Source organism: Cyprinus carpio, chromosome B3 (genome assembly GCF_018340385.1).
Source record: "Cyprinus carpio isolate SPL01 chromosome B3, ASM1834038v1, whole genome shotgun sequence".
NCBI lineage: Eukaryota > Metazoa > Chordata > Actinopteri > Cypriniformes > Cyprinidae > Cyprinus > Cyprinus carpio.
Window position 1 is genome coordinate 30,707,259 of NC_056599.1, and position 13,587 is coordinate 30,720,845.

Here is a 13,587-nt window from a genome sequence, read left to right on the forward strand (position 1 = left end):
CAGTCACAGAAAGCTACAAACAGGCTTTTGTTAATGCTCTCTCTTCCTAATCAAGCAAAACCCAGAAAATGGTTGAGCTAATCACCAGGCAATTAAATGGTTAATATGTTGTTGGTGTAATGTGATGTTGTTTTGTGTATTTTTTTTTTTTGTATATGTTTTTGTGGTTTGTGTTTATGAGGTTTAATGTTAAAAAAACACATAAATTATATTGTTGCTCCTCTATTGCCCCGCCTTTCTGAAATGCATCATTTTTTACAAAGCTCATCGTTCTGATAAGTGAGGTGTGCTGTGATTGGCCAGCTATACAGTGCATTGTGATTGGCCAAATACCTCAAGCGTGTGACAAAAATGTTACGCTCCTTACCATACTATTTTTCCGTGTGTCCCGGCACAAACAATACTACAGTGAGAATCAAAGTTACGCCTTCTATCTCTGCATGAAAATTTGGGCAGTGTTATGCAAATCTTTCCACATAGTGACGTAGACATGTGGGGGCGTGTTCAAACGAGGCGTTTTAGGAGGGCGTGGACAAGTCTTAAAGGGTTAGTTCACCGAAAAATGAAAATTATGTCATTAGTGATTCACCCTCATGTCGTTCCAAACCCGTAAGACCTCTGTTCATCGTCAGAACACAGTTTAAAATATTTTAGATTTAGTCCGAGAGCTTTCTGACCCCCCACTGAAAATGTATGTACGGTATACTGTCCACGTCCAGAAAGATATTAAAAACATCATCAAAGTAGTCCATGTGACATCAGAGGGTCCGTTAGAATTTGTCCAAGAATCGAAAATACATTTTGGTCCAAAAATAAAAAAAACTTTATTCAGCATTGTCTTCTCTTCCGGGTCTGTTGTGAACACGTTCACGATGTCAGCAGCATCGTACATCAACTGTCACAGCAGTCGCACTGTGAAATGTGAAAATCGACTTTAGTTTGTGTGCTTTGTTACTGACTTTCATATTAATGTTTACACCAGGCTTATTTGTCAATACTTTATGTTGTTATAATTATTACATGCTCACAGACAGGCAACAGCTAGTGAGGCTGGGAAAATACACATCCAGCACCCGTACAATCAGCACTGGAGCCCCCCAGGGCTGCGTTCTCTCCCCAATGCTCTTCTCCCTGTACACTAACGATTGAACATCTAAGGACCCCTCTGTCAAGCTCCTGAAGTTTGCAGATGACACCACACTCATCGGCCTCATTCAGAATGGTGACGAGTCTGCTTACAGACAGGTTAAAGAGCTGGCTGTCTGGTGTACTCTCAACAACCTGGAGCTTAACACGCACAAAACAGTGGAGATAATCGTGGATTTCAGGAGAAACCCCCCTGCACTCCCCACACTCACCATCATGAACAGCACTGTGACTGCAGTGGAGTCATTCAGGTTCCTGGGCACCACCATCTCTCCGGACCTGAAGTGGGACATTCACATTGAATCCATTGTGAAAAAGGCCCATCAGAGGTTGTACTTCCTTCGCCAGCTGAGGAAGTTTAACCTGCCACAGGAGCTGCTGAAACAGTTCTACTCCGCCATCACTGAATCCGTCCTCTGCACTTCAGTAACTGTCTGGTTCAGCTCAGCTTCTAAATCTGACCTCAGAAGACTACAGAGGGTAGTCCGGACTGCTCAGCGAATCATCGGTACAACCCTCCCGTCTCAAACCATTAGGAAGCAGATGCTGAAAGTGTAAAAAGGGCTGGCAAAATCACTCTGGACCCCTCACATCCAGCACACTCCCTGTTTGAACTGTTGCCATCTGGTCGACGCCACAGAGCACTGAGCACCAGAAAGACCAGACACAGGAACAGTTTCTTCCCCCAGGAAATCCATCTAATGAACACTTGATAATAACTGTGGAACACATTACACTATTTATATTTATATACACATACACTTATTTATCTAACACACATACTTAGTGTACACTTAAATAATTTTTTTTGCACATAATATACCTGTACATACATAATTGCTCATTGTAATATATCTGCCATACAATTGTCAATTTGTATATTGTCATTACTTACCTACTTATTTGTATTTTTTGTATTTTTTATTCTTTTATTGTGTGTTTTTTGTGCTGTCGTTGTCATTCTGTTGCACTGCGGAGCTTCTGTCACGAAAACAAATTCCTCGTATGTGTAAACATACCTGGCAATAAATAAAGCTCATTCTAATTGCATATTAAATCTCAATTGCAATACTGGTAAAAAAAAAAAAATGCAATTAGATTATTTTCCAAAATCATTCAGCCCTAACCATTACTGCATATATTTTACCCTTTTTTCCCACAGAGAGCACGCCTGGGGTCTGATTGTGTGCAGTACTCAAGTCTAGCAAGCCACTGACGGAGGGGATGGGCAGGGAGAACCGTTTAACAACATGAGGCCATACATCAATCAATAACCTCACCAAAAGCCAGCCAAAGGCCCTCTATAGGATTGAGACAGTCCACCCCATGCTTTTCAGTATATTATTCAACTAGCCCAATAATGTCTGTGTCTTTTTCAATCAATGTACATGGTTGGATCATAATGAAAGGTTGGAGGTTGTAGTTCTGGCAAAATAGCAGGCTTGTTTGGCAACCTCAAAACCGGGGTTTTTGCTAAAGCATTAAACAGACAAATGACATAAACAACTCATGTATGACATATGATTGCACAGAAACCATGCTGGAGGCTTCTAAACCAACGCAACATAAAGAACATTTAGAAGACTTGGGCTGAGTGACATAGCTAAATAAAAATTGCAATATTTTTCAGTTTTTCAGCTAAAATTTAAACCACTAAAACATATTTGTGAACCATATTTCTGAAATGAGGTAATTTTCTAAAAACATATTTGTGAACCATATTTTACCCAAAAATACCCTTAGACTCCAGAGGGTTAAATATCAGATGATTAGAAATGAATTAGAATTAGAAATGGTGCCTTGACAGTAAGTTTAAATTGAAGCATTAAAATTTCTCTAAAATAAAGATAAACTAAAAACCAAGCAGCATTTTTTGGGGCATACCTAGAAATTAGAAACTTGTATACATCAACAAGAAAACTGAAAATACAAAAATAAATGCTATTTCTAGATTTTATTAATATATAAATAAATACTTGTATATAAATAAAAGTAAAATATCACTGACTGAAAAAAATGGCTTTAAAGGTAAATTTAGTTTGGCTGTTTCAGCTAAACAGCAATTGTTGCTAATTAGATTCAAAATGATTAAGGAAAGAAATATAAAAGACATAGATCTGGTTCTGTTTAAAATAGTTGTTTTTTTAGTTTGGCTGTTTCAGCTAAACAGCCTGTTTAACTGCACTCACAAGTGATATTTCACCTCAAGGAAAAAACTACAAACATAAAATGATATGATTACCTTTTGTCCTCGACATTCTTTTCTGTAAACTCATCCCCTTCAGTGTAACAATAGAATGGTTATGCAGATCATTATTAATAGTGTCTTAGAAAAGTTTCATGTATTGATTTAAATCAATATATTGTTTTCAGATTGATTTTCACATCATGTAGAAACAAAAAAATTCTATTGCTTCAACAAGCTCCAGTCTCTCCAAATATCTGGGAACCCAATTGCTCGTAGGTGTTTATTGCCAGTACCCACGCATAACATTTTATCTCACAAACAGCCCATTTCGAAAAGAGTTGCCAATGGTTGCGCCTTGACAGTAGCTTTAAATTGAAGCATAAACGATAAACTTAAGAGATTCAACAAGAAAACTGAAAATACAAAAATGATTTTGTTCCAATTATATAAATAAAAGGAAAATATCACTGACTTGAAAAAAATGGCTTTTAAAGGAAATTTAGTTTGGCTGTTTCAGGGGCTCGCCGCCATATTAGGATTATTGAAATAATATACATAGAGTATTTTCCATACGTTTTTCACCTCCAAGGAAAAAACACCCACTTGATATAGTTTACATTGATACAAATCATTTTGGAGCTTTTGATTGATTAGATGATGTTGAGGTTGATTTTTAATATTTTTGAGGTATTTTAATGAATGATGAAATGAAGTGGGATTTTGATGTTTGGCTATGCTGGTGTGCTAGATTAGTTTTCATTTGAGGTATAGTTTGGCTCTAACAAAAGCCACTCAACATCCCTCTGTGCAGGAGGCAACAAAGCAGATGCATACACAGGTTTCAGCTTCTCATTAAAAAACCTGCACTGCCCCTTTAAGGCAGAATTTCCGTTTTTCGTCAGTTTCCTGTTGCAGCCTGATAACGGGCCTCATTCGGCAACGCAACTACAGCACACGGCACTATTATTCCCCGTGTTATTGCCTGGGATCAGTGCTACCTTAATCCAGAGAAAGCTCCATCACCACCTTTAGTGCAGAGAGTAAGACTTTCTGGATTATGTGAAAGTGAAGAACATCACTATTTTTAGCAGCAAGAATGGATGCAATCTGTTGAGGTTGTGAGCTGCTAGAGCACACATATGCCAGCAGAGACAATCAGACAGGCTCCAAATAAAACAGTTTATTCATAAGTGTAATGTTACATTACGCCAGATCCTGCTCTGTATATTTTCGTCAAGCAAAAATGACTGCAATCTATACTATCTCCTAAAGAGGAATTAAGTCTATATATCTTTTTTTTCCCCATCCTGCATTTCCTCCATTCTACCTCAGTTTAAGTAAAACTTTCATTTTCTATGATGTTTTAGGATCTGAACATCACATCTAAACCCGGAACTTCTCACTTCTGAAATGAATTGCAAACCAGGCCTCAGATCAGCTCTGAACATCAACTTCCAGCAACAGTCCTGCGTGAACCACCTCCCTCCCCTGAAATTGCTGCAGCTCTTCCTGTGTTTGAGAGGATAAGAGAGTCTGCCCACGCCTGTCTGGACTCACAACGCACTTAGTAATAATGCCGCTCTATAAACCAGATGTGACAACTAAACCATCGACGAGAATACAGATGGTACAATGAACGATGAATATTCATGCAAGCAAACGTGCAACAACATTAGCATGTAAACAACAGCAGACATGGTTTCAGAAAGTTAATTTGAGTCTTTATTCCACAAAACAACTCAAATTTGCACACTTTAAACACTTTACCCTTTGAATGCTATTGCATTAGATAACACAGCTAGTGCAGAGATAGCAAAAGCATGCTATTCATGAAGAACATAGGGTCATGAACTAAGAAACCAAAATTCCCTTGATCTTTTGATAAATGAGGTCATTACTATAAAAACATCCTAAAACTTTCTCACTAAAAATTGCTTACATTGTAGCCAATCTGCCAAAACAACAAGTTGTGGAATGGGCCACTTTATGATGTAATAGTGTGGCTAAACACCGCATCCGCAGAAGATCAATGCCTGCTTTTACATCACTGCCAATACCTCTACTAGGATACATGTGGGAATTGACTTCATCAACAAAAATTGACCTCAAAAGCAGTTAAAAATAATGCCACATAATGACCATGAACCGTAAAGTCAGGATTATTTGTTTACAGGAGCCAGTTGATTTGATAATTAGCTATAGTTACTATTCTAATGCAGGGATTCCCAAACTTGCTTTATCAGCAGAGCCCCTTTGACATAAGATTTTAAGTTAATATTTCTTAAAAACTCAAAAACACATTTGCATGTTCACAGTGCTCTGATGTTGATTAATGGTAAGATGTAGGTAGGTAAACAAATATTTTATGTATTTTTTTTGTGTAAGTTATTTATTTTAAGTTGATATTTTTATGATTTAATTAATTATTAGCTCTTTAGCAACTTCCCCACAGTTCCCTCTTGATCCCTAGTTTGGAACAACTTGAGTGAAAGCAACAAACTCATACATTTTAAGTGTGGCAAAAGTGCTTTTTGGGGCCACTCTATGTAAAAAAACGAGTCATGCACATACTCATCTATACACATCAAACACTTATACACATACTTGTCTTCATAGCATTTGACCCTTTTAGTTCATTAAACTACCTACTGTTTTACAAAAACAAGCTTACAGCACTGTTTTGACAAAGAAACACACTCCCCAGTGCTACAATAGGCCTCTGTCTACCTTGAACAGTGAATGAGGACCAGTAGTGGTGTACTGATACAAAAGCAGAAAAGACTAATGAGGCTGTGATTAAGAGATTAAGCTTTTAGTCTATCTGAGCTGGGCTCTGGTGGGCTGATGTTCACAGATGTTCCTACCTGATTTTTATTAAATGTCTGCAATGAAAAGGTCAACATGCAGTAAAAAGCATTGCTACTGCTATCATCTTTATACTAGGAACAGAAAGGGACCATGTCAGCCACAGTTTAGTAACACAGGGCAAACCCCCGGTATCAAATCCCCTTGACGTCAGTGAGATTACACAGTGTTCACTTCAGATACAGCATGCCTTTGGTATGCCTCCATTAAGAGCTGGCAACCCTCATGCTGTTAATCTACCACCTGCAGAGCAAAGTATCTCGCAGTTTTGGTTGTGCATGTTCGAAAGCACAAAACGCAACTTTGCTTTGCTCTTTGTTGACCACATGAACAGTCTGAAGCGATGGCGCTCTGATAACGTTGGTCATTACTTGAATGTGCCATTGTTTCAAGAATAGAAATTCAGATGTGAAAGTCACCAAAATACAGAGGAACACAACCATGTGACTCTCATATAAAGGACACTGTGCACCACCTGACTAACCATGCCATCTGTTAGAAAACAGTTAGCGAGAGCGAGAGCTCTTAAACCAGCAGAAGTGGGCCATCAGCAGCTGAAGAGTCAATGGCATGCTGTATCAAAGTGCTGCTGACGGTGCCCAGAGGTGACTCTGCAAGCAGTAAAGCAGTCCTCCTTTCAAGGAGAATCCATATCAGAACATTGGATGAGACAAAGACATCTACTACTTCAGCGTCATGCCAATAACAAAGACACTTTTATGCACAATTCCCCACAGAAATGCAATCTTCTAAGACTGGTTTCTAATTTCTTATGCCTGCAGGCATCAAAACCCTGCCCATCCATACTTTTATACAAAGTGTTGGCTAAAACCTACTATAATTCATTCCAGAAGACCCAATATTGAAACTGTGCCCGCAGCTTGTAAGACAGTTTACACTGTCATGCTAATTTTTAACACAACGCGTTCCTTCACTCCTTGCTTTCACACGTTTTAGGCACTTACCTTGATGGGGTTTGTACTGAAACGAATCTTCCTGCTGGGCGGTGGTTCATCTTCCACAGGCAGCCCAGTGATTTCCGAACAGCTGGATTCTGGTTCATAAGCATCATCATCCTCAGCCTCCTCATCTTCATCCAGCTGACTCCCACCAGAGTCCTCTCCGATCCCGCTATATGCGCTGATGTCCACCAGGTCTGCTTCTGAGATATCCTCTCTGTGGGATTCCTCCTCGGCGGAGGCCTGTCCAATTTCCTCCTTTTGTTCTGAGGGCTCATGGCTGCTGGTGGCTTCTCCATTTTCCAGAGAGGCGTGGACATCCGCCTGTACCAGTCTGCTCCCTGCATCCGGTGCTCCTGGTGCTGCATGCTCCTCTGGTTTGGAACCCTCTTCCGACCTGGACTTATCTAAAGCCGTACCAGCAGCCACATCCTCGGATGGTTTGCCTTTGGGTCCATCAGCTTGGATGCTTGTTCTACTCTTCGGACTCCCAGATGCAGCCTCGTGGTCGTTGCGCTGAGCTCCCTCCTCTTGGTTCTCCGTTGGAGGGGAGACTCGTGTCTTTCTAGTGACAACCTTGGAGCTGATTCCTCCCACTTTGGCCGGGGTAGAAGGCAGCGGGGAGGTTGAGGACGGTCGGTGTAGGTTGTTGCGCTGGTCGGCCCGTTCAAACACTGCACTCAATTGGCTGACTGTAGGGGAGACTGCATCTGCGCGACAGTCCCCCCCGTCCAGTCTGTCCAATGACTCTGTGCTGCCATTGAAGCGCACCACCACATCCAAACGGCTGTCTTGGAAGCCTGACGCCCATTCTTTCTTTAACAGGATTCGATTAGTCGCAGCCTGCTTCTCCTGCAGGTGGCGTTGCTCAAATATCTTCCGTGTCTCCTGTAGCTTGGAGAAGCCTGTGGTTGGTCCACGGGAGCTGCTACCATCGGTCTTTCCATCGAAGCGGCTAACTCGCTCTGACACAGTCCCGCCGAGTTTGAGCAGCGCACTATGATCCACATTCTCATTCAGACTGCTCGCTCTGGGGAGGGAGAGTCGGATGGACTGGTCTTTGGCCTTCGATGGATCCTCTTCATCCCCAGGGGAACCCATCTGCATGAACATATTCTTGATGCGGTGCACATTGGAGCCGTACCTGCGGCCCCAGCCCTGGGGTCGAGGTTTCATGTCCTCGCCCTTAGCAGCACTGGAATCTTTTACCGGCTTGAGAGATTGAATTCCAGCTTCATAGGCGTTTCTGTGCGGTGATGCGCTTCTTGCTACGAGGGTGGTGCCAGAGCTGCTGCTGGCTGCAGATGGGGGTTCAGTCTTCATCATGGTTAATCAAACAGCAGTAAAGACGAGCAGAAACAGCATAGCCCTCTGCTTCTCCTCCTTGTTGCATAAATAAGAAGTGGCAGCCATCAGGATCAGTCCATATAATCAGCAGCAAAAAGAGAGAAACAAGAGAAAAGGAGAAAGTATGAATAAGAGAGCAGAAATTAATTTTATAAGAAATATGCAAGGAATAACTGATACACACCCGAGGTGGTGAAACAGCCATGACACAAAGTGGAGCATTATTTTTCTAATAATTCAATGGACTGAAGTCAGTTAATCTGCTTATACTACGGATACCACAAAACATTATTTAGATGATGTATTTCAAAATATCTGTCAGGTTTTTGTCCTTAAAACACTCTTGCATGTAGGACTAATTTCCTAAGCATCTCATCTCAAGCCTCTGTTGCTAATTGCAAAATGGCTTGAGCCATAGTGCTGTTATTATTAATGCAGTCTAATGCAGTTATTACAGAGAGAGAGAGATTAAATGTAGCTGTGTGAAGCATGTGTAAATTACATGAATCTGTGCATTTCAAATTAATGTTCAGTAGCAGCGTCTCTACTAACAGAGACTCTAAGTTTAACTGCTTCAAGCGCTGTTACCACCTCGCTACGGAGTAATATCATGTAGCTTGTTTCAGCTTTAAAACTATGTATTTTTTTATTTGCAGTCGTAGGGCAGTTTGTTCGTTTGTATGGGAGAGATAGCAGGAGAGAGTGAGCTTTCTGTCAATGATAAAAAATAATTTTGTGGATAAAACATGGAAATAGTTCATCAGTTTTATCATTCTGTTTGTTATATTTCTGGGCTTGGTCAGTATCTTTGTGAGTTTTGGTTCTTTTGCTGTTGACCTTTGAAATAATGGAAATCATTATGGAAAAGTGATATGGACGTAATGCGGTCAAGACCTGCCTGGAACTACTTTAGCCATGCGTTTCCTGAAAAATAATTGCACACCAGAATGGTCAACTAATCAGATTCAAGCATCCCTGTAGTGTAAAAATCTACGAAGGGGTTGCCGTTTGAACATTTAAGCCACGCTTACAAATGTATGAAGTTCATTGAAGTGGGTACAAAATGACAGGACGAATGAACTGCTTTTAAACACAAACATTTTTCTGATTTGTATAAAAATGTGTCTGCTAAATTAAAAATGTAAATGGAAAACATTTAACCAAGTGGCATTTGCAGGCAAATTCATAGAGTTCACACAAAGTTAGTTACAAGTAAAAAATTAAATGAGACTTGGAATGCATTCATTTGTAACCTAAGTACTTTTTTAAAGTGTAGCCTAAATACTTTTGACAACTCATTTGAGAGATCAAGAGGGGCCACTATATAAAGTATATATCAAAAACAGCTTTGTACAGTGCAAAAGCCTACAGGTTTAGTACCCTGATGTGGTTTTTGAGCATCCATTGACAGCTCTGCCATGGCTACACAGATGCCGCAGGGTCATAAAGTCAGAAAAGTTGCATTCTCAGATGCCTCTTACTTTTACAGTTTACATAAAAATTGCACTGAAACAAGAGCATATGAAGATGCTAGATCAATTTTAAATAGACAAACTTAAAAAAAATGTACAAACTAAAAATCACACCAACAATAAAGACAAAAGGAAACAGTTTACGCAGTGATGCGAAACACTTCCGTAGTGACTCAAATTTCCTTGAGATGCACTTTGAGGTGTAGATTACAACTCCCATAACACAGCTTCCAAAGCTTTTAAACAAAAATAATTCATTTAGGCAGACAAAGGTGTTTAAATGAGGCTGATAGCTGTGCTTCAGAACATGGTAGCTTGTTTCTAGATGGTCTCGGATGCTCATGAGCTCTAGACCATCTTAGACCGACAACAAAGCCTCTTAAGGTGGATAAGCTGGTTTTAATAACACATTAGCTGGTCAAAATTCAGCAAGAAAATGAACTAGAGCCCCGCTAACATGTTACAAAACACAGCTCCCAGCTTAAGCTGGATTTTCCAACAGGGCTGGATCTCTGTAGACAACGAATCGATCTTTCTGTCAGATAAAGGAAGTCAGATCATGAACGAAACCGTAAACAGAGTCACAGGAACATAAGACACTTTCAAGTCATTACATTTCTTGGAAAATACCATGCACACTGGCATGGACAGGCAGGCTTTCTGTGAGCCCATGCTGCTGCTGCCAGTAGATTACTTATGCTGGCAGCATGAATCAACCCGCTTTCAGGCACCGAAACATCGGCTGTCGTTTAAATACCGCTTCATGTCGAGATGTTCCTTGTGTGCAAGACAGACTATATCGCTAATCAAAATCGGAAAATGCAAGATATCTCGTTTCTTTGTGAAGGAGTGTTAACAGATTGAAGCAGCAGCCTGTCAAAACATCACATTAGGACCCTGCGGAGCGAGCGGGCCGCGCGCTCCGCACTGATGCCTCGACTTCCTGCATCCTCCACCGTCCAAATAACGGTTCTGCCGTCACAATCAAACAAAATCAGCAAAAACGCCACATACAACGAGTCGCGCTCTCCTCAGAAACTGGACGTACCTTGTGTCTCGTGTGCATCGAAGACTCCTTCCTTTAATCAACGGAGAGTCCTTTCGCTCGCGAATCCATTGTCCACGATTCCCTCTTGATTTCCCCACGAGCTTGTGTCGCGTCGCGCCTCTCTCTCTCTCTCTCTCTCTCTCTCTCTCTCTCTCTCTCTCTCTCTCTCTCTCTCTCTCTCTCTCTCTCTCTCCTTGTGCCCTTCTCTCCTCTTCACCGCTATAGTACACAGCAGCATCGCAGGTTATTTTAACCCTTCAAGCACAACAAAATAAGAGATTTACACTGACAAAGTGTTAAAAACGGAACAATAGATTTGCAAAGCAGTAGCATAAACAGGTTTAGTAGCGTAAGCTGGTAGGATACGTACATTCATTCCCGTATTAATAAGTAGTTATAGCTTTTTTAGATGTAGTGCATTAAGTTAGATATTTTCAAGAGCATGCCATATATAGCCTACATTCATTCCCGTTTTTATAAGTATACTTAGAGATGATGTGTATAGAGATTTTTTCTCTGTCCACCTTTGTTTCCTTTTCCTCTTCGTTTGTTTATTTACTTCAACACATTTATTGTCTCTGTTCTGTATTTCTGTACTATGGCAACATTGTCATTATTGATAGCTAATAATCATTTGTACATGCAGTAAAGCCTACTTAAATTTGGTATATACTATGTGAATTCACCCCATTTTATTGTATTTCAACTGTACTTTGTCTCCTTTTAATTTCTTTAGCATTTCATATAATTAAGTCGCCCTGTTTATTTTGGTAACAGCTTTGGTGACACTGAAGATGGATAGATAGATAGATAGATAGATAGATAGATAGATAGATAGATAGATAGATAGATAGATAGATAGATAGACAGCAGTCAGTGATCTACTGGTTTAAACTCAAGGCAGCAAAAAAAAAAAAAAAAAAAATCTTGTCAGTAACTGTTAGGTTTTCACCTCACGTGTCCTTTAAATCTCTGAATCAAACCACTGCAATGCACGAAGGCCTGCAAGGCACACTGACCCATTTTAAAGACATTTGAACCTCTCGTATGAAGCTGCTGGCGTGTGGAGGGCGACATCGTGTGGTGAGTCTTAGTAGTTCAGATTATCCCTGACCATTGTACAGAATGTAGCCAGGACACCGGTATGGAATCCCACGCCCTGGGGAGTCTTTGTTACACTTCCAATCTGTGATTGTGGAAACCGTGTCTGTGGGCACTGAATATGGACTGAAGATGAAGTGGGACAACCGTTTCAGCTCCATTTGCATTGCAATTTGACATGCTGCTGTAAAGAATTTTGAATTAAAGGATAAAGGAGTTTTTTCCTCAGCCTGATGTTACACACTGCAGGCAAAAAAAGATAGACAGATAATCTGTGACAATCATGTTTGTAGGACAGGAATTTTGGTTTGGGGGGCTATGAGTTGGCTACCAAACATTAACAGTTGACTACATATTATTATTATTATCATTACATATTTTAGATTGAAAATGACCCACATTGACATTGTAGATGATAATCTCACCTTAAAAACTCTCATTTGTAACTGGAATTGTAAAAAAAAAAAAAAATGGAATTGTTATTCTTTTTGGAACAGTGTCATCTATAGTGAAACAAATCTAGTTATATTACACTAAACAGCAATTAGTATAGCAAGAATTGGTTAATTAACAATGTACCATATAAAGAAGTTAATTTAAACAGTGACACTCTCTCATTATGTTCCTGGTGACTGCAGAACAGTAGGAGCCGATGATTGAGACTTCTCTTGGGAGTCAGAACAGCTGAACACTGCACTTCCAATCTATTTGCATCTAACATCTGTGTGCTTACCGCAGCAGCACCTCCATTGCATACACTGCCTGCCACGGTGACCCATATTTCCTCTGATATTAATCTCACTACTCACATAGCACACACAGACTCCCCTGCGCTGGGCTTTTATGCAAGGGTGTGTTCAGTGAACTAGGATCACACTAGCTATTGTTTGTGTGTTTGACATTGATCACACTCAAACAGAAGCACAGTGAGCCCCCTCTAGATACTGAACTACTCCACATGCATCATTGCTCAGTTCTTTATCCTGATTAGGTGGGTAAATAGCCTGGGAGTTGGATTCTCTCTCTAAAGTCTTCTTCATTAAAATTCTGAATGGTCATTGGCTTGACTGGCTTGATTTGGTTTGTGTTTGGATTCTTTGTTGTTGTTGAACTGGACTGATATTTGTGTGCGTGTGTTTTACTTATTGCCTTTTCTTCATAATCCTAGTTATAAATCTGCCTCAACACAACTACAATCGTAATCAAATTATAGTACATACAAGCTTTACTGAAGATCCAGGATTTTATAAAAATTGCATCTGTAACTTTTTACTGGTATATTAAAAGTGATCGTGCCAATATACAATGTTATATTTTTGAGCTATAGGATTTTTTTTAATAACAAAGCTGTCATAATTATTCAACATTGCTGTTTTAAAGTCACTTATTTGTATGATGGGGAACAGAATTGTCTTAAAACACAATTTAGCCTTTAGAAACTGAATTAGCTCGAGCTGTAAC

At 40.1% G+C, this 13,587-nt stretch overlaps 1 protein-coding gene across 1 annotated transcript in view; it reads right to left on the reverse strand.

The window, feature by feature from the left end:
• The window catches only part of ppp1r9ba (protein phosphatase 1, regulatory subunit 9Ba), a 44,329-nt gene extending 33,148 nt beyond the window's left edge, over positions 1-11,181 (reverse strand). The window contains exons 1-2 of the mRNA XM_042720748.1: positions 11,026-11,181; positions 7,165-8,541 (exon numbers count right to left, since the gene is read on the reverse strand). Of these exons, the coding sequence (XP_042576682.1) occupies positions 7,165-8,484 (1,320 nt within the window). The 5' untranslated portion in view covers positions 8,485-8,541; positions 11,026-11,181. The remainder of the gene's footprint in view (positions 1-7,164; positions 8,542-11,025) is intronic.
• Positions 11,182-13,587: the final 2,406 nt, after the last annotated feature.